The sequence below is a fragment of the Crinia signifera genome, chromosome 11, assembly GCF_055691185.1.
Source record: "Crinia signifera chromosome 11, ASM5569118v1, whole genome shotgun sequence".
Classification (NCBI taxonomy): Eukaryota; Metazoa; Chordata; class Amphibia; order Anura; family Myobatrachidae; genus Crinia; species Crinia signifera.
Window position 1 is genome coordinate 74,757,185 of NC_139227.1, and position 27,951 is coordinate 74,785,135.

Sequence of the window (27,951 nt, forward strand, 5' to 3'; positions counted from 1 at the left end):
ACAGCAGCACTGCACCACTGGACTGGTTACAGCAGAGCAGGTCACCCCCAGACTGATACAGGCAGCACAGCACCACTGGACTGGACTGGACTGGATACAGCAGAACAGGTCACCCCAGACTGATAATATCTAATAATAATAACACAGCACAGAGCAGGTTGCCACGCCACTTTAATACACTGCACAGCACAGAGACATGGCCTCTCACTACCGTCTAGAACTGGAGTGAAGATGGTGCCGATCCACATGAACTTATATAGGATCCAGATCTCTCAAGAGTCTGACATCGGGATGATGACGTTTTGCCACGTTCTGGGTTCTGAGTTTGGGCGGGAAGACCCGAACATACTTGGATCTGTGCTCGGATTGCAGAGTCTGGTAGCATTTGGATTTAAAATATCTGAAAATGTTCATCCCTGTATAATACGTATATAGTAGTTGTGATGTATACTGAGAACAGTAAAACCCCAAACAGTAAAGCTCTACTGAAAGTAATGGCCAAAATAAATGCTAAATATATAAAATATATAGAGAGCGCACGTGACACTGAATTTTTAGTATACTTAAAAAAAATATATTATTAATATAATCCACACACAGAAATCACAAATAAAAAGTTATATACATATATTTTGCATGTATTAGAGTGGTACGATTACAGAGGTCATCATTTGAGAGCAGCAAGTGACACTCTATGAATAGCTAACAATTTAACTAGTTATAGTACTGTGCGCCCGATTTTGTCTCTTTCTTCCCCTTTTCTGTGTACCCCGGGGTTGTGTGTCTAAATATATCACACGACATCCCGGAAGTGAGAGTAAGAAGCTAAATTTGTTCTTCCGGCCAAAATAGAAAAAAGAATTGGACATATATGTGAAAATCATTTCGCCTTTTCACTATTTTTGCAATGAACCTGCAAGGTGTCAAACAGTGATTTATTAACCACTTTAAAATTTATGACTAGAGAGTATGACGAAATAGAGTGATTATGTTGGGGGTGGTCTACTTGGCTCTCACACAGTAGCAATCTACCTCTGCTCACTTATTAACTAGTTCATTTACACCCTGCTAAAGTGATTTCCAAATCACATTTCCACTGTTCATACAGGACAAGGTGGAGCTAGTAGGGTGCAGCATACCGGCATTCAGCCTCCAAGTCCCCAAATTACTTTTCTCTTCTTTGTGAAGACATCATTCAGTGGGGGACCAGCAATGGGTTTTAATGACCTTCTACAAACTGTTGGGGGAATTGGATGGTTTCAGGTGCTGAACACTGCCATGCTCTTGTTCCCTATGTTATTTATATCCACTCATAACTTCCTTCAAAATTTTACAGCTGCAGTACCTACCCACCGCTGTCGCCTACCAGCCTTGGACAACGCTACTATCATTTACAACCAAAGTAAGTTGGCAGCATTCATACCACTGGATGGAAATCAGAACAGCAAAAGTTGCCTGCAGTACCGGAATTCAGACCATGCTATATGGACTAATGGCACCTCCAACAACAGCACGGAACCTTGTAAATATGGCTGGGTCTATGACAAGAGTGTCTTCTCCTCCACCATTGTCACTGAGGTAATGTGCAGGACATAGGCAACTGTTAATAGGTTTTGTCATATAAGATCAGCATTACAATATAATGAATAAGTTTCAATGAGTACAACTTAATAACCATATGATGTCCTCCTCATAGTGACATATTGCAATATCTATTTGCTTAATGTATTTTTTTGTGTGATAGTAGGTTATAAAGGGTGCACACCAGTAGCACAAGCAGAGTGCAGCATTTAACTATCTCACTGGTTTAAGAGGTCAAGATATACTGCAGGTTAGTGGCGGAACTTGTGGCTGGTGAACCCAAGTGCAAAAATATCATTTGGGCCCCCTTCCTCCACCCTAACCCAAGTTCAAAATCTGCTCTTAGACCTCTACTACCACTACCACTACTGCTGCACCAATGGTAGTTCTGCCCCTGCTGCAGGTCTAGGCTGTCCAGCACACAGTTGTCGCTGATGCATTGTGGAAAGTATGCCAGGTTGTGTGGCGTACCTTGTGCAAATTCTCAGCATTTTCGCAAACTCCCCCTGCTTGCCTCCTGTATGCCAACCCTGCTGCGAGTGTCTCGGAGACTATAGAAGTCTCCCAGGGCACCCACAGGGAAGACCTTAACACGCGCATATATGCCTATACTCATATATTCTACATCGGTCTCAGTTGTGAATTCGGGGTGAACCGATTAGAATCAGGGCCCTATTCTGCTAATGCAGAATTGCATCTCGCAGCTTAACCTTAAGTCTCCCCTTGTGCGTAATCTTTTCCCCCTTTTTACCGTAACCCAGGGTTGCCGGGAAATAGGTGAGATCACTGTTTCCATGGAGGGGGCGGGGCTAAAATGACACGAGTGTGTCATTTTAGCTCCGCCCCCTCCTCTGAGACCCGCGGATTGTGGCATTTAAATGCAGCGATCGGGGGGCTCAGTGGGGGTCCCCCTGATTCCGGGAGGGTTGCCTACCCTTCCGGGGGCCGGGAGGGGGACCCGATTTTCGGGAGACTCCCGGTAATTCCGGGAGGGTCGGCAACCCTGCCGTAACCTTTTTATCCCCCACAGCCTAAATCCCCTTCTATTGACTAAAACTAACCCTGCCCCCCAGCCAAACGCTGACCTGGCTGAATCCAGTTCACGCACGGCACTGCAGCATTAAAGGATTATATTAAAATTAATTAATCAAACAGCCAATGAAAATGCTGTTGAAATAAAGGTGGCATTGAAACATTGCACTTTACCCTGCCGATTCTGCCGCATGTGTGAGAAAGAGATGCAGTTTCACTCTTGGCCAGCAGATGACAGAGTTTTGGAGACTCACAGACACTAGACATATACTGTATATAGATCATTTGTATTATAATTTTTATTTTAGACCTCAGGGCCTCCTGTCTTAAGTAACCCGGCCCTCCAAAGCCTTAATCCAGCTCTGGAGAGGATGCTGGATGCAGGGTGCAGACACCTGAATTTTCCCGGCTGCAGTGTCCAGGGTGGGGAGGAGAAGGGAATGGAGCAGAGTTCATCTGCAGAGTGGCGTACTATGGAGAGAAGACAGCCTTCCTCTCAGACTGCCTTCTCCTTAACCACTGACAGAAAGTGGCTCCGCCCTGTTCCGGCCATTTTACACCCTGGGGGGACTCCATGCACTGCCATTCCAATTTTTCCACTGCCAATTTAGGATAAGGATCCTAGTGCCGGTTAGCATTTGGGGAGGAACCCATATTGTTTTGTCAGTGGGTTAGGTTTAGAAGTTAGACATTTGGTGGTTGCGAACATCAATCCTTTGCAATGCCCATAGAACTTGAAATGTAAATGTTGCCTTTCGCAAGAGCAGGCAGGAGTCCCGTCTCACCCCACCAATTTAGCTATACTTTAGCACCTGCCAGGCAGACCATGCACTGACCACCTTGCTGGTTTTATGGTTCCAGGCTAATCTCCTCCAATTCGGACTCTGATACACTCCTGTGGCTGTCCTTTGGTGCACTGCCTCACATAATGGCCTTATGATATAAAGGATCTAAAAACAATGTAGTTATTATTATTATCCGTGTCCCTTTCTGCTGGATAATCTAACTCTTTATTATAGGGAAGGTGTTGCAGTGGGTATCCAGGTGGCTGGCAGACAAAGACTCAGGGATCGATTCTCATAGGCGCGGATGATTCACACTCATGAATCATCACAGCACTGGGAGCACTTTGCGGTGGACTGAATTTACTCAAAAGTTCTTGCACCTTCATAGAGTCCGAATTCGGCCCAGTGAAGGGTGCGAGATCGGATTAATTTGGGTGCCATTTTCAGCATTTAAAACGGCACCCGAACGGCAACTCACACCCTTCAGCACTAATAGGATTAAGCTCTATGCAGGGTAAATACTGGCTTCTTTATTTTTACACTGCAATATAGATCTCACTTTAAAGTAAAACCCCACCCAAATCTAATTCTCTCTGCACAAGTAACATCTGCCCCCCTGCAGTGCACATGGTTTGTCCATCTAAGAAGGATTTTGTCAGAAAGACTGAACTAGAATAAGGCCCTATATGCCGGTGGCTAAACAGGGAGGCAGGACATCAGGCAGTTGTCAGATGGGCCACCACTTCTAGGCTTCCTGGCTGTAACACTAGTGTACCCAGAGCCTTTATTTCTGCCTGCTGTCCTGATGAAATTTTGTTGTTGCCCATAGCGACCAAAACAGAGGCTGTTGCCCATTGTTACAATCAGATTCCAGCTGTCATTTCTAAACCTGCTTGGGCAACACCTCTACCTTTGCAGATGTTTTAGTCACCCCTATAACTTAATTGCATTGTTCTGTATTTTGTCTTAGATCCCGTATCTGCTTAGCTTAGGGTTTGCTTATTTGGGGCCTGTGCATTGTAACATTCAGATCCTGTCAGTCACAATGTTTTATTTCAGTATTTTTACAATTAAGCTAGACAATTGCCATAACTATCACAAAAAGTAAACATATCTGGTGATGCATGCCTGCCCCCTGGCAACGCAAGGCCCACCCCATACATTTTACTTTTCTCTCTGAAATATTTGTCAAAAGTAGGCAACCCTGGTTTTCTGGCCATTAAGACTACTTTCTGGCCATTATGCGGGTTTGGAAAAATCTGCAAGAGCAACCAGGAGAGCTGCTCGGCCTGCAACAGCACCGACTTACTCAGGGGGCTGATGGTCTAGGGATGTAGGTCCGATGTTTCCGCTGTGCACACAAGTGTCAGATGTGAGAAGCAGACAGAAGGAGTCTGTAAGCTCAAGGCGGCTTCTGAGTAACTCATTTTGCAAATAAACTGCAATTCCCTCTCAGCGAGTGCAGATTGCGGCTTTGGCACATAAACAGTGGCACATATTTTATACAACAGCAGCACAGAATATAAATAACTAGTAATAAATAAATATATAAATAAATAACCCCAAAACTGCATATTTTATATGTAATTGTCTACACATTTTCATATATATTTCATATCAGAAACTAAGTTTAATTCCTTTTTATTTACTCTGGGGACTGAAAAATAGGGAATAAGAATTAATGATGTGACTCTATTGCAGTGGGATTTGGTCTGTAACCAGCGCAAAATGAAGCAGGTAGCTCAGTCAATCTACATGGCAGGGGTTCTGGTTGGTGCGTTCCTGCTTGGGAGTTTGTCTGACAGGTAATATTCCAATTAAAGAGGAGAATAATGCACATTTCCTGCACTTGTAAATTTATTTTTTTATTTACAGTTTCTTATATAGCGCAGCAGATTCCGTTGCGTTGTATATAAATACTGCTAATAATATATACACATTGGCCCTTAATCACATTGGCGCGTTCGCATGCGAATTTGCATGTTTCAACTTGCTGCTCCCATTGCGCATGTGCAGCTAACGCAATGCGCATGTGCAAGTTGAGAAAACACTATTCGCAAGCAATCTTCCGAGTAGTTTTAGCCGTCCGAACGAGTGCTTAGGAAGTAGGCGTGCTGTGGGCGTTAGCATGTGTTAGCACTGTGAGTGGTGGGTTTGCTTTCGCATGAGTGCAAGAATGATTGTTCCCCACAAACTCAAAAGCTTTCGCAAGCTCAAAGCAGGTTTTCAGTTTGGCACACCATACTTTTTGTGAACTGCTCATTCGTACGGACCAAACACACGCACGGAATGCCTAAATCAATGGCTAAATCAATGGCACCTGCACACCATTGACACCAATACATTGTTGATTTTGGGAGACAAATAACTCAACACAACTTCAGATTGCATACCAACAGCAATCAAGTGTTAGCAGACACAAACTTCTTATGTGGGTAAGGTGAATTTTAAGAAACCAATGCGATAAAACCAAACAAATGACACCATTATAAATTGGCCTTATGTAACATACCACCACTATTTTCATTTCTACTCTGCTATGTTTAGCATGTTGGACCTCTCAACATTAGTCGACATGTGTCAACTCACATATTCGGGAGCAGAGCATGTTCGTTTGCACACGTGGTGCGTGTGCGTAAGAAAATGTGTGGGAGGGAGCGAACCGTTTTACGTACGCGCAATGTAAGTCCACTCCCCTTTTGTTATGGTTGCGTGCAAAGGATTTCGCAAGCACTATAGGCGTGGCTCCGCCGGATGCGTGCGTGTGTTTGTTTCTTGTATGAGTGCTTGCGAATGTGCATGCGAGCGCATGAATCTGAATAAGGCCCATTGCCTGCAGACAGGGGAGTCATCCAATCATGTCACCTGATCGCATTTTCATGAGAATTCAGCCAATTACATGGATGATTTATATCATGTCACTAGTTCCTACTAAACCCAATAATGTATAAATACTGGCTCAGTCCACGCAGTGGCTGCCTACTGTTTGTGTAGGCAATGAGCACACTGAGGTGTAACCCACACACATACAGTAACAGCATTATGTTTGTTTCTAGCACTCAGAAGTTGTATTGAAGCTTTATCTCTGTGGAACATCATTGACAAAGGCGGGTGTCCAAAGCTGTTATATGCTCTACTTGGTCCATAGAATGGTGACACTTCAGCTTCAAAATCTTACTGTACAGGGCCATGTGGTTATTTTTAATCATATGTATGACTAAAATAATAAATAACATAGATCATAACGACGCAAAGCATTAACCACCAGTATTGATGGAAAATACAATACATTTTACAATGTGTAGATTAAAGGGATTCCCAACCTTTAGTTTACGTTGATTCTTTTGGGTAATACTTGTGGACTATGAAGTCTTTACTTTATTTGGGAGTTTATTCTTTATTTCCTCTTTGCCTTGTAGAAAAGTATTTTTGTTACCCATGTATACTACTAAATTGCTTTACATATATATTGAGTTTATGGGCCTTATTCTGCTTGGTGCGGTGGGACCGTATACGGGTGGATCGTTTTTTTTTTCATCTGTGCATGCGTAGCTTTCGCTATGCGCATGTGCGGCGACCTTACACCGCTCACAGACGGGTCTCTCCGTGCGAAAAAACCTGTCCGCAAGAGTACGGTCATTGTGGGCGGCATGGGTGCATTTTTATGGGAGCGGCCCGAATAATGAGGAAAACTGGGCGTAAACATGGGAATACACGGGGGTGTGCACCAAAAATGTACGGTGCTACAACCGCTCGATCGGCGAATGCGCCGTGCATTTCGGCCAGAAAACAGGCGGATGCCAACGATACCTCCAGACCACCCCTAGAGATACCGTATGAGAGCGGACGCCTGGGTCTGCTAATTAACGCTGATTACTACACCTGAATGTAATAAGCAATGCTGCACTCTATTAAGTGAAAACCATGATTTCACTACCTGCGAGCCACACACAGCCCTCAAACACATTGGAACCTTATCTTTCTACACTTCTCTACATGTAAAGGTTGTATTCATTTTAGGTAAGATTCATTCTAAGACCTGCTGATATATGTCAAGGTAGTTATTTTATAACCATCTACACCCATTCAGTAAGTGTTTTTGTATACTTTAAAAAGCAGCACATTCAATTCACAGAAGTCTACATGTGTCAACTTTTTCACTGTAACACCAACATAACTTTATTTAAAAGTAAAACCAATGTGGGGACACATAGATAGTGATTAAAATGCAACATTAGAACATAATAAATATACATGTAATGAGGGTTAAAATGTTGTTTTCTTAGGGTGTTTATTAAGGTAGACAATTGAGTTAATAGTTATTATTGAATAACAATTAGAATAATTAATTAAATGTCTTAATTATAGTTGCAAGGCAAGATTTGCAGTGCCATATATTTGAAGGGTATGCCACCTTGCACGGACGTACGCTCACTCTCACGATCGGTGACACACACTGAGTTTTCCATTGAAAAAAGATGAGACCCGTCCATGCACTGTGGCATACGCTCCAATATATGGAAGATGTCGGTGTGAAAACGGACGAGACCCGTCCGTATACGGTGGCGTACGCTCTGTTGTACGCCAGTTAATGGTGTCTAAGTGGAGACCCGTCCGTATACGGTGGCGTACGCTCTGTTGTACGCCAGTTAATGGTGTCTAAGCGGAGACCCGTCTGTATACGGTGGCCTACGCTCTGTTGTACGCCAGTTAACGGTGTCTAAGAGGAGACCCGTCCGTATACGGTGGCGTACGCTCAAGTGTACGCCACTCCCCATTATCGTGTTTGTATGCAGATGTTTTGTGGGCGGACTTAAGCTCACCGTCCGCGTACGGGAAACGTACGGGAAACGTACGGTGAAACGGACCGTACGTACGTTGCACCTACCGAACCAGAATAAGGACCTATATGTATTATATGTATCATATTTATATGCAAAAAAAAAATCAACCCTAACTTGATATAAAGACACTACTTAAAAGCAATACATTAAGGGTCCAATTCAGACCTATTTGCCTGTGGATTATTGGACGGCCATACATGCCCGGGGTCCTCTGAGAACAAATGCCATCGCTGGGCATTCTCAAGTGGATTGAGAGGTGGCCGGCGTTTGTGGGCAGCACCCCAGTGTTTTCTGGGAGTGCCCCAGAAAATGAAGGTGGTGCCCAGCTCTTGGGATGAAGGTCAGCAGCCTCGATCTCTTCACAGGCCAGACTTACGCTGCAGCTGCGCCTGGTGGGGAAATCCATTTGATAGCTGTGAATGCATTCTGAGCTGCACACAGGTGCGGGGAGGAGCCATTATGGTAGGGCAGTGTTTACCTGATTGCTGGGCTGTGAAGATTTTCAGCCCAGTGATCAGGTCTGAATCGGGCTGTAGAAACTTTTCTTAGTGGTACCGATAGTGCACGCTGCATGCTAAAAATGGGCATGGTCAAATGTCATGAGGAGGTGGGTGTGGTCATATGAATATAGAGGAGTGGCTACATGACATAGAGGCGTGGCCACATTATGCCACACACTGTAATACCCCTCACACATTATGGCCACACCATAATGCCCATTACCAGGGCCGGCGCCACCACTAGGCAGCTCTAGGCATTTGCCTAGGGCGCCGGCACCTGGAGGGCGGCAGTTCCCCCTCACCCCCAGCACTTTGGTACCTGTGAAGAATCTTGCGTCCCCGGCGTCCCTGCTGAGTGCTGGTGCGTGCAGGGGTGTCTGTGCCGCCGGGGGAACCTGCGGCGCTGTTATTGTGTATATAAGCTTGTCGCGGCCGGCGGGGTCCCTACAGTGAATAGGAAATAACTAGCGTTATGTGCGCGGCGGCGCGGGAAGCGCTAGTTATTTCCTATTCACTGTAGGGACCCCGCCGGCCGCGACAAGCTTATATACACAATAACAGCGCCGCAGGTTCCCCCGGCGGCACGGACACCCCTGCACGCACCAGCACTCAGCAGGGACGCCGGGGACGCAAGATTCTTCACAGGTACCATCCACCCCCACCGGCACCGGGGCGCCCCCACCCCGACTCGCCTGGGGCGCTCCGGTGCCTTGCACCCGCCCTGCCCATTACACATTATGACACTCGCCATAATGCCCATTACATATTTTGCCACACACAGTAATGCCCTTTAAACAATATGCCACACACTATAATGCCCAGTATACATTATTTCACATACTGTCATGCCCATTACACATTATGCCACACCATGATGCCTATTATATATTATGCCACACACCAGTGCCCTTAACAATTAATGCACACCTCCAGCTACTATTGTTTAGCTACAATGCCTCTGGTGGGGCTCAACCCTTGAAATTGTGGTGCTGGCTCGTAAGCCAATCAGAGCTTGCAGCCATGCTGATTGGATGCCCGGCCACAAGCTCTGAATGGCTCATGAGCCGGTGGCGCATTCCAAATGGCAAGGGGCCGCTGGAGGCTCTATAGATAAAGTGCAGTAGCTGCAGGGGGTCCCGGCATGGTGTTACCCCTGTTAAGGGTGACACACAGGTGCGGGCTGCACCACCCACACCCCACTATTCAGCACCTCATGGGCAGCAGTATCAGTTTAATAAAAAAAAAAATCTGAAATTATAACAGGGTAGTACCTGCAATATATTTTTTTTTTTTTTTTTTTTAATACCTTGGGCCTTATTTTGGTTCACTCTTTCTGACAAAATCCTTCTTAGATGGACAAAACCATGTGCACTGCAGGGGGGCAGATGTAAAATGTGCAGAGAGAATTAGATTTGGGTGAGTTATTTTGTTTCTGTGAAGGGAAAATACTGGCTGCTTTATTTTTACACTGCAATATAGATCTCACTTTGAAGTAAGACCCCACCCAAATCTAATTATATCTGCACAAGTTACATCTGCCCTACCTGCAGTGCACATGGTTTTGCCCATCTAAGAAGGATTTTGTCAGAAAGAGTGAACTAAAATAAGGCCCTTTATTCGGGAAAAACAGAACAAAGAACCAAAACAAAAGGGTACAAAGCAAGTCATGTCAATTAGAAACCACATACTTCAATAAAGTGGGAAGAGAAAAATGGGGGGGGGGGGGCAGGGCCGCCGAGAGGCAGGGGGGGCGGGTACATTTTACCTGGGCCCGGGCCTGTCAGGGGGGCCCGGGCCAGGGGACACACAGACACACTTAAAAAAAAAAATTGTGGCAGCGGTGTAACAGCAGCGTGGGCGGGGGCAGGGGAGGAAGGGGGGTGGCGGCTGGCCGGTGAGAGCGGGTCAGCAGCGGCAGCCAGCCTGTGTCACTTACTTACTTTCACTCACTCACTCTGTGGAGTGCTGTAGTCTGCAGACAGTGACAGAGGTCCGATCCACTGCTGCGGAGCGTCTGCAGAGAAACTCTGTGTGACTGTCTGCTCTGCAGCTGCTTGCACAACAATTGATGTGAAAGGGGAAGGTCGGAAGGTCAGGTGCACGAAGCGCGGCATGTGAGAGGGGAGGTTGGAGCCGGAGGAGCTCCTGAATCTGTTTTACACTCCGAGTCCTGCCTGTAAGTAAAACATTTTCTGCCCTGTCTGTCTTTGGATCATCAATATATATATATATATATATATATATATATATATATATATATATATATATATATATATATATATATATAAATATATCCATATCTATATATATATATATATATATATATAGATATATATATCTATATCTATATATAGATATAGATATAGATATAGATATAGATATATATATCTATATTTAGATATATATCTATATATATCTATATCTATAGATATATCTATATATAGATATCTATATATCTATATATATATATATATTGATAATAATTGATAATCAAATGAAGAAAGCACACTAGCAATTATGCAGAAATTACTGTATTAGCATCTAGCACTTGCAGGGTCTCCCCCATCCTCAGGACAATACAGCATAAATATACACTCAAAAAGACATTCACTTTCCCATATAAATACCCCCCACTGTAGTCCCCGCTGGGCGCCCGGGTCCATCCTACTAATGCCCCTTTCAGACCGCACTAAAAAAACGGTATATTGCCGATTTTTAACCGTTTTGAAACAGTATTCTGTGCGGTCTGAAAGGTGCAAAGTGATTTTACCGTTTCCAAAAAAACGGTTATTGGAAACGGTAAAAAAGCAGGGTCCTACCCGTTTCAGACCCGTTTTTTTAGGTGTCAAAACGGATCTGAAGCAGTATTCTACCCCCCATACCACCCCCCCCCCAGCGCAGGGAAGGGAATGGTCGCGCTGGGGGCAGGGGGTCCCTGCAAGTGTCCGCCGGAGCACAGTGTGTCCTGCCCCGGCGAGAGCTGCTGCTACTGCTGACGGCGCAGTCCTGCGCCGAGGAGGTGAGCGGGGACGGGCAGCTCAGGCTGGGGTGCAGGCGGCTGTCTGCCTGGACTCACCGGTTCCGGAGCAGCAGCGGTTCAGCAGCGGAGTGCGGGCAGCGGGAGCATGACGTGGATGTCCCGCTGCCTCCTCGCCCTCTGTGGGGGTGGGAGAGACGGCGTTGGGCACAGGCAGCAGCAGCGCAGCAACAGTGTGAAAAGCGGTAAAGCCCCCCCCCCTTCCAATGCTCGTAGAGACAGTTGGACACAGGCAGCAGCAGCGCAGGGTGTGCTGATGATGAGAGGGACGGAGAGCAGCCAGCGGTCCAGCTGATGGAGAGCGGGCAGGGGGGCGAATGGTGAGGTGATGCCCCCAATCACCTCACCATGCGCCCCCCTGCCCGCTCTCCATCAGCTGGACCGCTGCAGTCTCTCTCAACATCAGCACACCCTGCGCTGCTGCCTGTGTCGGACTGTCTCTACGAGCATTGGAAGGGGGGCTTTACCGCTTTTCACACTGTTGCTTTCACACCGTAAACCTGCTTTAGACCAGGTATTTACATGCGGTGTGAAAGGGGTTAAACTTGTTCTGACCCGTTTCTAAAACCGTTTTAAATACCTGGTCTGAGCAGGTTTTGCGGTGTGAAAGCAGCATAAAGGTGCTCGGTCGGCACCCTACACTCGCATTCATTCCACTGCTCATGACAGCCGGATCCACGGCACCCAGCTGTAACAGAAGAGGCGATTTGAGACCTAAGTGAATGAGTGCTGTGGATCTGCCTTTATGATGTAGCTTGGTACTGCCGGCCGGTGGAACGCGGAGGGGGATCAGTGTAACGCACGTAAGTGTGCCCTTACTTCCTACCGGAAGCACGGTGCAAAACACTTCCGGTAGGTCAGACCCGGGCGCCCGGCGGGGATGGAGAGATGGGACTACAGTATATATATATATATATATATATATAATATATATATATATACTTCCAAAATGGCAATAAGGCGTCACTCAGGGTTTTCTTCAGTTGCAAAAAACTGATTTATTCCTTTTTTGCAACTGAAGAAAACCCTGAGTGACGCCTTATTGCCATTTTGGAAGTCTATGCAGACCTGAAAAGGTCTTGGGAAGGCACCGGGGTAAGGAAATCGCTTGAGAGCACAAAAGCCAGAGTGCTGGAGTCCTGCTTTGTATATATATATATATATATATATATATATATATATATATATATATATATATATATATATTTATGACCCAGCTGCTGGGAGGCATGCCATGCTTCCCAGCCATGGTCACGCCCCCCCCCCCCCCCCCCTACCATGTGGGCCTCTGGAAGTTGATGTACCGGGGCCCAGGATTTCTCTTGGCAGCCCTGGGGGGGGGGGGGGGGGGGGGGGGGAGGGTCGCACGCCGCACTCCCTAACCACAAAACACTGCATACGCCTCTGGGAATACTAATATTGATGCTAAATGAAAGATCAGAAAGGGGGGCAATTTGAAGACAACACTTACAAATTAGGCCTCGCACTGCCTTCCGAAGGTTATCTTTGTGAGCAGGGGGAAGACTCTTTATATAAGGTAAAAACTAGAAAAATGGGAAATCTGTGTGGTGCGCAAATCAACAGCGGCTGGCACAGGGCGGTCAAGCTCTAAAAAGTACAATAGTAAAGACAAAAGAGTAGTGCCTGCGCTGGCTGTACCAAATAATTGTACCAGACGTTTCTCAAAAAATATATACAGCAATTTATTACACATAAAAAACAGATATAATGTTTAAAAATCACACTATGTGTACAGGTACCTAGACATATAGTCCAAGGAATGGGTTTTAAATCCCAGTGATTTAAAACCCCATTCCTTGGATTATATGTCTAGGTACCTGTACGCATAGTGTGATTTTTAAACATTATATCTGTTTTTTATGTGTATTAAATTGCTGTATATATTTTTTGAGAAACGTCTGGTACAATTATTTGGTACAGCCAGCGCAGGCACTACTCTTTTGTCTTTAATAAGGTGGAAAAGTTTTTTACAACATGGTTACCTTATATAATTTCCAACCAATCCATATTAAATAGGTAAACAACAGAGGGCATCAGTAAAGTGATAGAGAGTTGCAACATATTTCTTAAAGGTACGCCTTACTACTTCATACCCCCTTACTTGCACCACTGGATAAAACTAAATATTCAGTTATAATAATTATAATGATGATAATGATAATAATAATATAATATCATACATAAGATAAGGTTGGTTACACAATAGACTGGTAGAGATTTAGCAGATACTTTTTTTCTTTGCTATTTTAATTTGATGCAATAACAGATGCATATGTTTGTCTTTGTTAGGTTTGGTAGAAAGGCCATCCTGATTGGCTCGTATCTCCTGATGGCAGTTTCTGGAACATGTGTTGCTTTCCTACCAAGCTTTGTGGCTTACTGTACCTTACGGTGTCTCTGCGGGATGGCATTCTCCGGGATTACTCTGAACACCATCTCACTGAGTATTAAACAACATTATCTGCATGAGACTACTGCTAATGAGAGGCTGGCATACGTCCCACAGGCTTTAATATGCCTTTGGATTTGTACACTGTTGTTGAGTCTCACATGGCATGGGTGGTACACTATGTACTGCAAATCTAAAATAATTTAAATATAACATCCTTAATGTGCCAGATACATTATTATTATTATTTTGTTTTTATGCCGATGATAATAAGCAGGGTCAGATCAGAGAGTAAATATAGATCACTATGTTCAGATCTATGTATTTGTCTCAGAATGCTTACATTAATGCAGGGCTATTTTTCAGTAGGCTCCAGCAGGAACTGAGGCCCTTATTCTAGTTCACTCTTTCTGACAAAATCTTTCTTAGATGGACAAAATCATGTGCACTGCAGGGGGGGCAGATTTAAAATGTGCAGAGAAAATTAGATTTGGGTGAGTCATTTTGTTTCTGTGCAGGGTAAATACGGACTGCTTTATTTTTACACTGCAATATAGATCTCACTTTGAAGTAAAACCCCACCCAAATCTAATTATCTCTGCACAAGTAACACATGCCTCACCTGCAGTGCACCTGGTTTTGTCCATCTGAGAAAGATTTTGTCAGAAAGAGTGAACTAGAATAAGGGCCTCAGTTCCTGCTGGAGCCTGCTGAAAAATAGCCCTGCATTAATGTGTACAGTATAGTGACCTGCGCTCTTTAGCTTTAATCAGAAATGTTTGAGTTTTTTTATACTGTAATTACCACATTTCTTTTGTTTCTCTTGTAGCGCTAGAATGGATGCCACCCAATGGGCGCACCGTGGTTGGCACATTTTTTTCCTATGGTTTTACCTTTGGACAGCTTCTGCTAGCAGGATTTGCATATGGGATTAGAGACTGGCGATGGCTGCAGTTCTCTGTGTCTGCACCGTACTACATCTTCTTCCTGGCCTCATGGTAATGTGGGAGAGTCTATAAATGGCAGCCTGTGATGTTTACATGAATCAGAATCAGCTTTATTGACCAGGTATACTTGTGTATACTAGGAATTAGATTGGATTGCTGTGCAACAGCCGGTTAGGTAACAATTCAGCAGTGACAGTACAGATATACATAGCACATACAGGAATATGCTAGATGTACCCTGGGGATTATAGACGCAGGGAACATATATTTGTTGGGCAGCCCAGCGCATAGGCAGCCATCAGCAGTGCCTCTGGTCAATGGCGTAGCTAGGCGCCACGGTGACCGGAGCAATGTTTTGCGCGCCCCCCTCACATCCCAGTATATACCCCCGCATGCACATCCCAGGTCACATACCCCAGTATATACCCCCGCACACAAATCCCGGGTCATGCACCCTAGTATATACCCCCACACGCACATCCCGGTTCACCCCAATATATACATTATTCCACATGGAATGAGCCAAAATTCACATTATTCGGTACTTATATGTTAGCCATGCACCCGGCTACGCTGCCAGCGTAGCTTTGGCTACGTTGGCAACGCAGCCATTGCCGGGCGCCCGGCTAGTAGGTGCAGGGGGGGCATAGGGTAGGTGCGGTCGGGCTAGGGTAGGTGTGGCCGGGCGGTCGTCGTGTGTGCTGATGTGAGGTCCTGCACGGCGGGGGCTGGCGTCGTAATGGCGGCGGAGGGAGGAGATCCCGGCAGCTGGGGGAGCATCACATGGTTTCCCGGCTCCCTCAGCGGCACTACGCTAATAGCGTCGGAAACTGCAACTGTCATGGCGGCCGCGATGCGGGGATCGAGTCCCAGAGGCGGCGGGGGCCAGCTGGCTGGTAAGTATAAACACACACACTACATACACACAGTACACACACAACACCCACTATGCCCACTATCCATGTCATACCCCCAGTGTCCACGTGGTAGTGGAATTAATTTTAGAAAGTGTGGCGAGCGCAGCGAGCCACCGAGCCCGAAGTGTGGCGAGGGGCTGCATATCTGTGTCCCCTTGCGGGGCGCACTGCGCACGCCACGATTCGGGCTCGGTGGCTCGCCACACTTTCTAAAATTATGTTCACGCCCACGTGGACACTGGGGGTATGACGTGGACCATGTGGACACTGGGGGTATGACGTGGATAGTGGGCATATGATCCTTTATGTGTTAGAAGGGCTCCAGTTACGTAATTTGCGTAAATTACGTAGCCAGCATTGTGGTGTATTGGTATTCTCAATACACCACTATGCAAACTACGTAACGGGCGCCCAACTAACATATAAGTACCCATTATTCTACACAGAATAAGACAAAGTTTACATTATGCCTACCCAGATTGAGCCAAAATGTAGGTTATGCCACACTGATTGAGCCAAAATTCACATTATGCCACACGGAATAAGGCATTTACATTATGCCACCTGGAGTAAGACATTTACATTATGCCACCCAGACTGAGCCAATATTTACATTATGCCTCACAGATTAAGCAAAAATTCATGTTATGCCCCATAGATTGAGCCATAAATCACGTTGTGTCACACAGATTGAGCTAAAATTCACATTATGCCTATCCGGATTGAGACAAAGTTTATGTTATGGCACACAGATTGAGCCAAAATTTACATTATACCACCCTGAATAAAACATTTACATTATGCCACCTGGAATAACACAAAATTTACATTATGCCACCCAGATTTAGCAAATATTTATGTTATGCCACATGGATTGAGCCAAAATTCAAGTCATGCCACACTGATTGAGCCAAAATGTAAGTGTAGCAAACCGTGAATTTAGACGGCAGTGACAGAGACGGTGGGGTGACGCAGGGAGAGAGATGTCGGGGTGACGCAGGGACAGAGATGTCGGGGTGACGCAGGGGCAGAGACATCGGGGAGACGCAGGGTCAGAGACGGAGGGGAGACGCAGGGACAGAGGTGGCGGGCAATGCAGGGACAAGGGCGGGGGGAGACACAGGGACAGAGATGGCAGGGAGACACAGGGACAGAGGCGACGGGGTGACGCAGGGACAGAGGCAACGGCGCAATGCAGGGACAGAGGTGGCGGGGTATGCAGGGACAGAGGTAGTAGGGACAGAGGTAGCAGGGACATGCAGAGACAGAGGCGGCAAGGCAACGCAGGGACAAGTGCAGGGGGAGATGCAGGGGCAGAGATGGCAGGGAGATGCAGGGACAGAGGGGGAGGGGTGACACAGGGACAGAGGTGCATTATAGCATATGTACTGTGCAAACCTACCTGGTGTGCAGGGGGTCCAGTGGTTCTCCAGCGGTGGTAGGGCTCTGGCAGCAGCCGGGATAGGAGCCACCCGGTAGGTGTCCGGCGGCAGTGGGAAGAGAGCTGCTCAGCAGGAGTCTGGTGGCAGAGATAGGAGCCAGACAAGGGGGAAACTCCATCGGCGGCAGTGACTGGAGCAAGGCGCACTTTACCTTGCTGCCTGGCGGAGGGGGTGTCTCCAGCAGCGGCAGTGACCACTAATCACCTCGGTGCCCGACGAGGGAGGGGGGTCTCCAGCGGCGGCAACTCTATAGTGTCTGCAGTTCTGACCCAGAGCCGCCAGAGGGGAAGAATCTAGCAGGGGGGATTGAGCGGGGGAGCGGGCGAGCAGGGTGGGGGAGCCGGCGGTGCACGGCTCTGGCGCCCTGTAACCCTTTAGCGCATGGGGCTTGTGCTCCACTGGCTCCACCCTCCCTACACCTCTGCCTCTGGTCATTGCAACAGCCAGGTAGGTAACAATACAAGCCGAGACAGTACAGTTATCATACAGGGAACACATACCCGCTGAGCTGTACAGCGCCTAGGCAGCCATCAGCGACGCCACTGGTCACTGTAACAACCAGGCAGGCAACCAGGTAGGCAACAGTTCAAGCAGAGTCAGTACAGTTATCACACAGGGAACACATACCCGCCGAGCTGCACAGTGCCTAGGCAGCCATCAAAGGCGCCACTGGTTGTTGCAACAGTACAAGCAGAGTCAGTACAGTTATCACACAAGGAACACATACCTGCCGAGCTGCACAGTGCCTTGGCAGCCATCAAAGGCGCCACTGGTTGTTGCAACAGTACAAGCAGAGACAGTACAATTATCACACAGGAAACATATACCAGCCGAGCTGCACAAAGAGGCGATTCAGACCAAATCACTCAGGTCCGAATTTGCTACATAGGCCGAATGTGCTACCAAATATATGCTGCCTAGTGAGCAGGTCTGACTCAGGCCCTCTATTAGCTAGCATCTGAAGAATATCTGAGTGATTGATGTGCCTACAGGTGGGTGCCGGAATCTGCCCGTTGGCTTATAGTAAAGGGTCGATCCCATCAAGCGCTGAGAGATCTAAGAAGAGTAGCGAGGGTGAATGGAAGGACAGAGGAAGGAGAAAAGCTTTCAGAGAAGGTAAAACATCATTGATTCCAGTTGATAGGTCGACAGTGTCTAGGGCAGGGGTGGCCAAACCGGTCCTCGAGATCTACCAACGGTCCACGTTTTCCAGGTTACCTAGCTGGTGCACAGCTGTAGTCATTACTAACTGTCACATTTTAAAACATGCTGCATTCATTCCTACTATAGATCCACAGGTTGCCTGGAAAACATGCACCGTTGGTAGATCTTGAGGACAGGTTTGGCCACCCCTGGTCTAGGGGGACAGTCAAGAAGACGACCGCTATTGCTTCACAGGCAAAAGGTCAACATGGTCAAAAATTAGACATGCAAGTCAACACTGACAAAAGCTCGACACAAACAAAGGGTCTTCATGGCAACGGTGAACACATGACAAGTTTGACATGAGTTCTTCACTATTTGTTTTCTTAGGACTTCTTCGTACTTTACCATCCACATGGACTACAATTGGGAATGCTAAAGCGTGCACATGCATTACATTCATTGGGAGTCCATGTTGACAGATGTTGACATAGACAACAAAAACGTGAAAACTCATGTCGACCTTTTGCTTATGTTGACCTTTGTTTCATGTCGGCCCACTGCATGTGACCTTTTTACTGTCGACCATTCATTCATGGACGACCTAGAAGTGTTGACCTTGTCATCCTTGCCTAAATTTCCTAACTAAAATGTTTTCCTCTGATACATGTATTTCAAATGGGCGTAACTACAATAGGGGCAAGGGATGCAGCTGCTATGGGGCCCAGGGCTGAAGGGGGCCCATCTTTGCTGTCTAAGTAATATGTTTTACATACATTTATCACCATCAGTTGCTATTTAGGGGGCCCTTAAAAACTTTTTCTATGGGGCCTACAAATATCTACGTATGCCTCTCAAAGGACAGATATACAAAATTATTTCTTTTAATGGGACATTATCAATATTTTTTACCAAATGATCCACAAAACTGACTTACATTCAACTCCTCATCAGATCCGTAATGTGAATGAATAGTTGTGTGTTAATATTGGGTCTAATTCAGATGTGGGGACATATGTAAAAGGGTCCTAGTTTACCACGGTGCCGGATGCCGGACAAATTCAGGTCTTTTTTTAAAGAGGCTTTCTTGGAAGGAGAGGGTATATGACCCCTGGGGTGCACACTGCATAGGCTGTACAACTAATCTCTTCCCCCTGTTATTGAAGTATATATCTGTATTTGGCTGCATTTACACTTTATCATGCGAGTATTTGGATGTGGTCCTAGGTAGTGCTCTCTTACCAGTGTTTTACTGTTAATATATTATTTATTGATAAAGCTTAGAGAAAAGTATTATGCATTTGCCTGTATAGAGATACTAAAGTTGTCTTCTTTGTTTTATTAATGCACATACTTCATTCCAAAATAATGCCTATTTTGTAAAGCATAAAGTATTATGCAACTTTTACTTCTAGGAAATAATGTAATTTAACTATGTTTCTAAAACATCCAGCAGGGTCCAGGGGCAAATGTGTTAAATAATGGAGGCTAATCAGCCATGCAGGAGGCTTGATACTAAATAAGGGCCATGTGCGGATTTCAGAGGGGAATTTCAAAGACATCTAGGGTGGTCTAAGGCCATTTAAGTGGCACGTAAGATGGTCTTGTGGCATGTGGGGAGATCTGAAGGTTATTTAATTAGCACACTGAAAGCTAAAAACAATTGGAAAGATCTTATGGTAATATAAAAGGCATGAATAGGGAGATCTGGTTACATGTAAGGAGATCTGGGGAGGTTGAAGAAAAGAGAAGGCAGCCTCCTCCGTCCGGGCCCCCTCCTCTCTGCCAGCGTTAGTGGCCCTTATGCCAGTGAATTCTGCTGACCATCGAATGATTTTTTTTCTCCGTTCGTGGACAAAAGTAACTATATACTTACTTTTATCCAAGACGGAGATTGCCGAAAAGGGGGCGGGTGCTGACATCATGTGATGTCACCCTCTTGTCCCACACAGGCATCAACACTCCTGCATTCCCATGGGAATGCCCAGAGTTGTTATGGGGATGACCATAAAAGTCTGGTCGTTCCCCTGCCCGCCCCGGGACCTCCATGTCCGGAGCGAACGGCTCAGAGAGTTTGAAACTGGACAAAGCCATTCGCTGTCGGGTTTGCGCATATTGGTGCATGCACATGCGCAGACCCCAAACATCAGGGAAGGGGCCGAATTCAGACCCAAACGAATGGGTCTAAATCTAACCCTTTGTTTGCCATCAACAGTTTAATGTATTCTTGACACAATGTTAATATCCGACTAATGTACAATGCTTTTTCATGCAATGCATATACTTCTATGCTTCGATAAAAATTGTTTAAAAAATATGAATACTCTTTTTCTCTAGATACTTATCTCTCACATGCAGTCGGAGCTGAACAGCATAAAGCATTCCCAGTCTTCCCCGCTGGACCTGTTCCGCACTCCAGAAATGCGCAGGATTACAGTTTGTCTTATGCTGGTCTGGTAGGTACATTTTGGCCTGATTCAGCCCTGTTTGCTAGGCTGCGTATATCCGCTTCCCCGCTGAACACCTGCCCCCCTCCCCCATGTGCTGCCCAAATCCCCTCACTAGCATGCGAGGGGATGTGTACGCTAACACATCCCCTCGCATGCCAGCCATCAGGGAAGGGGCAATTTGTCATTCGTAGTGTTTGTTACTATATATTCACCAGTAAAAGTAACATAGTAACATAGCTAATAAGGTTGAGAAAAGATGTTAGTCCATCATGATCAACCTATATTATACAATATAATTAATGGTTTTAACCCTTTCTTAAATATTACAATTGAGCCTGCCATCACAACCTTTTCTGGCAGAGCATTCCATATTTTAACTGCCCTCACTGTAAAGAATCCCTTCCCGTGCAGAGTATGGAACTTCCTCACCTCTAACCTAAATATGTTGTCTAGAAAAGATGCTGTAGTAAAGTTTAAATTTAACTAAGTTGTAGAGAGCAAGTTCTCCCAGTATATTAGGCAGAGTACTAACTTGTTTGCATGTAGTAATAATTTATCAGCACTTGTATTCAGGGCCGGTGCCAGATACCGGAGCGGCCCAGGCGGGTTAGGGGAGCCATGGTCATCCAGCGCTCACCTGCTCCCCAGGGGGGGGGGGGGGTGTGCCAGGTATTCGGCAGCTCCACACATGGTGGGGTCCAGGTATTGCTGCGGGGCAGACCTGCCGCTCCACAGGGGGGGTGCCGGTGCTAACCTGCACCCCCCGGGGGGGGGGTGGGGTGCCGGGTATTCGGCCACTCCACACAGGGGGGGTCCTGGTGTTGCGGCGACAGGCCGCCGCATCGTTCCACAGGGAGGGGGGGTTGCCAGGAGTGGGGGGTGACGGGGGATGCGGCCAGTGCCGCTAGGTAACTCCAGGGGTGGGGAGGGGAACGGATGATGTGGCACCGGGCGCCTAGTCATTCAGGAGGGGGGGGGGGGGTTGCGGACGCTGCCGACACTCACCTCCATCCGGGGGGGGGGAGGCTGCTCCAAATTGCCGGCGCCCTAGGCAAATCCCTAGAGCTGCCTAGTGGTGGTGCCGGCCCTGCTTGTATTACATTAGTTTTCTGTCTGCTGATTGTATTGTTTCTCCTTAAGGTTCTCCACCAGTTTTGCATTTTATGGCCTTGTAATGGACCTGCAGAAGTTTGAAGTCAGTATTTTCCTGCTGCAGTTTGTCTTTGGAGCCATAGATATACCTGCTAAGCTGGCAAGTGCCATTCTAATGAGCTATATTGGGCGCCGATTGACGCAGTCTGCCTCTCTGATGCTGTCCGGAGTAGCATTGCTATGTAATGCTTTTATACCTCAAGGTAGGTTCACCATAGTTCAACTGATATCATCTATGTGTTCCTAAATTTCTGACATATTTTTTACTCAAACATCATTGGATTTTAATATGGTTGTATATAATAACATTTAGCTCATGCAAAAGCTGGTTTACAGGTTCTCTGGATAAAATGCATCACAATGGTCACTCATCCATTCCAATAAGCCAGTTATAGTTTTCAGGTTACAGTCTCTAGGGAGATCCTTGTAGAGAGACAAACTACATGCCAGAGCTGTAACTAGACACTTTGGTGTACTGTGCCAGCAAGGGCATTGGCACTTCCTGCCCAATATTTGTAATAGGGACAGCGCCCGCCCCCAAGAGGGTCTTGCTGGGAAGGGCATTAGTAGCACTAATTCAAATTATGCCACTCAGCACATAACTTTATTAACATCACCTCACAAAGTAGTGTCCCTTATTCACGTTATGCCACAAAGTAGTACCCCTTACCGTATACACATTTCATCTCATAGCAGTGCCACTTATTCATATTTCTCACATAGTAGTGTCTGTTATTCTTTTTACACCACCATATTGTCTCTGTAGTGGAGGATATATATATATATATATATACATATATATATAGTGAGAGATAGATAGTTATACAGTATATATCAATACATCAGTATGCTTACTGCACTGCTAGTTGGTTAAATATACCCTGGGTACCATCTTTTTCTTTGGGCATGTTTTATCTAGCTGGTGTGGTTATACAAATAAAGCATATGACTGACTGGTTGGTTGGTATGTTTTTAGTGAAGCTAAGATTTACTTGTAGTAGCTCAGTGGTTCCCAACCTCGGTCCTCAAGTACCTCTAACAGTTCATGTTTTGCAAGTCACCCAGCCGGTCAACTGGGTTTTAAGGGCCCCATACATAAGCAATTAATTGTGACAATTTTCAGATATGGAGATGATTGCAACAATTAATTTTAGATGTGTGGGCTCCCCCTTTTGGCAATCCCAATCAAAATCGCCAATCGATTGCTTAATCAGGTTTTTAAACATGTTTAATAATCTGGTATTATCTGCAGATCTTTTTTATATGTGTGGGCATTCCCAATTCGTCTTCTCCATCTATTTACATTATGAACAGCTGAAATGACAATCGATTGGGCAATTTCCAGATATGAAGATGCAATCTTAAAAACGAGATGATCTTTGATAAACTGTCTCCTTGATCCCTTTCAGAGCTGAAGATGGTGCGAATAGTGATGGCTGTGCTTGGGAAGGGCTGTCTGTCATCATCGTTTTGCTGTGCTTACCTGTATTCTAGTGAGCTTTTTCCCACAGTTATAAGGTAATTTGATAACCAACACAATGGCTGACTTTATCAGATATCTGGCAGTCTTTGATAATGAAAGTTATGTACTATTTATTAATCACTAATGAGATGTCTCTCGTATGTCATACAGACAGAGTGGAATGGGAGTCGTTGTAATGAAAGCTCGGATGGGTTCCATGGTTGCCCCATTGGTACTGATGTTGTCAGACATATCTCCTATCATTGCCCCTGCGATATATGGAGTTGCAGCCATAATATCTGGGACAGCAGCACTATTTCTAAGTGAAACCTCTAACCGACAATTGGCAGATACTGTAGAAGAAGTGGAGGCCAGGTAACACCATTACTTCAGGGGCTAGTCTGTAAATATTAATTGCATCCAGATTAGTGTAAGAGCGCATTAGAAGGCTCCAGATACATCTAGCCAGTGTTACGTGACCAAATGAGTATACGTTTGGCTAATGATAGCAGACTTGATATTGATAATAGTAAAGAGTCACTATAATACATAATAACCTACTTTATTAACCCAGAAATGAGATGCAGCAGGAAATGTTGTGGGTGGGGCCAGATTATCTTGTCATTAGGCCCCACCCCCAACACGAGGAAATGCCCGTGGTCTACAAGTATGGGTAGAACAAAATTGTGCCCCACCCCTTCACATTATTGTTGCATTTGGGGTGCATTTATCTTCATCCTACCACTTCACTAGGAAGCGGCAGGATGCGGGAGAACCACCTATCTTTCTGGGATAGGCAAGTATGCAATAATACAATTAGCTGTCATACTAATGGAGAATTTGTTACAAAAAGAGCCAATCAGAAGCATCCAAGCAGTGCTCTATGCTGCCATGCCGTACCTGCAGGAGATATGTGTCTTTATAGATACAACATTGTATTTATGTATGATCCCTATGCAGTGGGCATGCTACTCATGTACTGTAAGAACATGCCTGTAATGTTCCTAACTAATTACTTCCCAGGCACAGAGGGCCACAAGTTTCATATAGAATAAATCTAGTGTGTATGGGAAGTATAGATACTAGATTTAAGTAGACTGTTTTCAAGGTTGTGGTACTTTTATTTGTGACCTGAAACAACAGTACAGCATCAAAACTAGGAGGTAGTGTGTACTTCGCCTCACCCAACCCTAACCCTGTATTGTCATGATGTCATGCCTAGAGGAAGGGCCACAGGCCATGGGGAGAAGAACTCTGCTTGGAGCCTCTTAAAGATGCTCCAGGCAGCCGCACAGGCTACAAGGACACACTGAGCAGCTTTGCAGTAGCATTGTGTGCTTGCAAGATGCTCTCCTAAATGAACAGCAAGAAACTAAGTAATGGCTCCTGATATATTACTCTGTGTTGCCTATTCCTTCTGCTTGCACTTTATTGAACATAGGCCTCTGCATCATACTTGCCTACTGCCCCGGAATGGCTGGGAGGGTCCCGCAAATCGGGTCCCCCGGGAAGGTGGGCAAGCCTCCTGCATCACTGCCGCAGCCCCAGGCTCCCGCCTTCCCTGCAGTATTAAATTCTGAATTTCGCGGGTCCACGGGGAGGGGATAAAATGATGCAAAACTTGTAAATTTGCACCATATTAGCCCCTCCCCCAATTCACATTGATCGCATCAGGCCCTTTCTCTCACAGAGTGCAACTAAGCTGATCATCCACTCATTAGTCATCTCACGGCTTGACTACTGTAATGCTCTTCTCACCGGCCTCGCTCAATCCCAACTAGCTCCTCTCCAATCTGTCCTCAATGCTGCAGCCAGGCTTATCTTCCTCTCCCGCCACTCTAACTCTGCTACTCCCCTTCAACAAAATCTGCACTGGCTTCCATTCCCCTACAGAATCCTCTTCAAACACCTCACACTCACATACAGGGCCATCTCTAATTCCATTGCTCCATATATCTCTAACCTCATCTCCATTCATACACCCTCCCGCCCTCTACGGTCAGCTGATGACTGTCGTCTCTCCTCCACCCTGATCACTGCTTCCCATGCTAGAGTACAGGACTTTGCCCGTGCTGCACCCCTTCAGTGGAACGCACTCCCTCGCTCCATTAGACTCTCCCCGACCTTGCAAAGCTTCAAACGGGCACTGAAAACTCACCTATTCATCAAAGCGTACCCTTCCACTGCATAAACCAGCTAGTTCTCCGACCCCTTGCCTGTTTACATCCTGCTATCTAATCACCACCCCCTCGCTTGCACCTCTTGTAATCTGTCTGTCTCCCCTTCCTACTAGATTGTAAGCTCCTCCGAGTAGGGCCCTCTTCCCTCCTGTTGTCAAAGCCCACTTCTCTTCACATTTCACTCACAGCTCTCCTTTACTCCAACACTCAGTGACCATCTTCATACTCATCTCCATCATTGGCCTCAAGCCTCTAGTTGTATGTTGATTGGGTCCTCACTACTTACATTTAAGCTGTAATGTGTTTTGAACTGTGGTGCTCTTTATTTGTACTGTATTTTTGTTATTTATTCAATGTTATGCTAAGTTTTGTCTCCCTGTATTGTACCTTTGTACGGTGCTGCAAAACACTTGTGGCGCCTTATAAATAAAATTATAATAATAATAATAATCCACGGACCCGCGAATTAACACAACTGGCTGTTTTGGTGACATCAGCCTCATCCCTCCCTCGAAAATTTCGCCTCGTCCCACCACCTCTATTTAGCGACGCAGAGGGTGAAAATGGGGTGTGGCCTGGCGGGGGAACATAATTTGCATATGATACACAATTTGAATAGGTCTCGCCCCCTCTTCACCGCGCGAGGGTCCCGTTTGTACAGTCAAGAATTTGGGAGGCATGGGCATGTATGCTCTGCATTAATCATTGGCCTGTACATTAATCATTGGCCTGTGCATTAATTTGTTATTAATTAAAAGTAACACAACATGCTGGCTAGGCCCACTATAATTCACTATAGGATCGGTGGGCTTTGTTGCATAGACATTCTCTGGGTGCTTTAGCTTAATGCTTTACCTCTGCCTCGCACATGATGTTACCCTACAGTGTAAAGAGGCGCTTGGTGGTGCATCCTTAGGACACAATTGGGGTCCAGCTACCTTCCTGATCCCAACTCTTTATGATGTCATTATGTCACATGTTCTGGGGCTGGGACTGGCACAGTGTGTAGAAGTGCCTGGCTACTGGCTGTCCCTGTCTCTGTTACTACCCTGCTCTATACAATCCTGATGTATGTATCCAGTGCTTAAAGTGGTCCCAGAGAGGTGGTGGAACTCATTTCCCGGAACCCCCCCCATTAGGTGGAGCCCTGAGTACTGCCAGGGTTTTTGGCACCCAATGCAAACTACTGTATGAAATTTGTGCCATACCTCTGATACTTTATAAAAAAAAAAGTGATCTCAAAATAGTACTCCCAATTCAAATTATGCAACACAGTAGCACAGTCATATTCGCATTACACCACATGTAGTGACCCTGATTTATGTTACAGCACAATGTAGTGCTCCTTATTCATGTTATAACACATACAGTAAGTGTCTCTTTACATGTATGCACACAGTAGTATACCTTGCACAGAATGCCTACAGTAGTATTGATTATACACATAATGCCCACAGCAGTCATACCCCTAGCAAAAAATGTCCACGGTAAGTGCCTATTTCCTACATCTGACAAATTACACATATCTGTCCCTTTCTGTCCAGCAACTACCTCTCCTCACATATTCACCTGAGCAGTGGTAACAGCATGACATCACATACACCGTGCCAGAAAAAGAAGCCGTTGGGACCGGCTTTTCTGTTGGAATCACTGTCCAGGGCTGTGGTTTAGCTGGAACTCAGTTCCTCCTACCACCACAGGTGGCGGAACTCAGTTCCACTGAGTTCCCCCTCACTTTAACCCCTATATGTATCTCTGTACAGTAGCTGTCTTCCTTATATATATTATTCCTATTTTCAGGGCCAAAGGTAAAGATGTACAAAGAATTATTCCAAAAGAGGAAGTGCCGCTTACACAGAACCAGCCTCAAGCTCAATCTCCAATAAGACTCTTGGTAGATACCGTCTAATAATCCTCTGCCTGGGAAATGAACCAAGAGATTGAAATTTAACCAATTTACGACAACACAGACCTCAAATCAATATGGTGAATCAGTCACCGATAGCAGTAATATCATTTATAGACATAATTCTCTCTCTTTTTTTTTTTTTTTTGCGGTGCCAGAATAA

General features: G+C 45.8%; 2 protein-coding genes across 3 annotated transcripts in view; one reads left to right on the forward strand and one right to left on the reverse strand.

Annotated features, from left to right (window-relative positions):
* POLA2 (DNA polymerase alpha 2, accessory subunit) overlaps positions 1-27,951 on the reverse strand; it is a 189,706-nt gene that overhangs the window by 74,412 nt on the left and 87,343 nt on the right. The window lies entirely within an intron of this gene.
* Positions 1,213-27,939, forward strand: LOC146045841 (solute carrier family 22 member 20-like). The gene is made up of 10 exons (XM_083164938.1): positions 1,213-1,578; positions 5,100-5,203; positions 14,090-14,244; positions 15,019-15,187; positions 18,488-18,611; positions 20,976-21,094; positions 22,229-22,443; positions 23,650-23,758; positions 23,874-24,077; positions 27,683-27,939. The coding sequence occupies exons 1-10, from the start codon at positions 1,213-1,215 to the stop codon at positions 27,789-27,791; spliced, it is 1,674 nt and encodes a 557-aa protein (XP_083021064.1). The 3' UTR covers positions 27,792-27,939.

What these genes read in the sequence shown, in the direction of transcription:
- LOC146045841 (XM_083164938.1), top strand. Translation starts at nt 1,213, where the DNA reads ATGGGTTTTAATGACCTTCTACAAACTGTTGGGGGAATTGGATGGTTT. An exon ending in TAATGCTTTTATACCTCAAG is followed by an intron (nt 22,444 to 23,649) that starts GTAGGTTCACCA and finishes GATCCCTTTCAG; the next exon opens with AGCTGAAGATGGTGCGAATA. An exon ending in CTTTTTCCCACAGTTATAAG is followed by an intron (nt 23,759 to 23,873) that starts GTAATTTGATAA and finishes TATGTCATACAG; the next exon opens with ACAGAGTGGAATGGGAGTCG.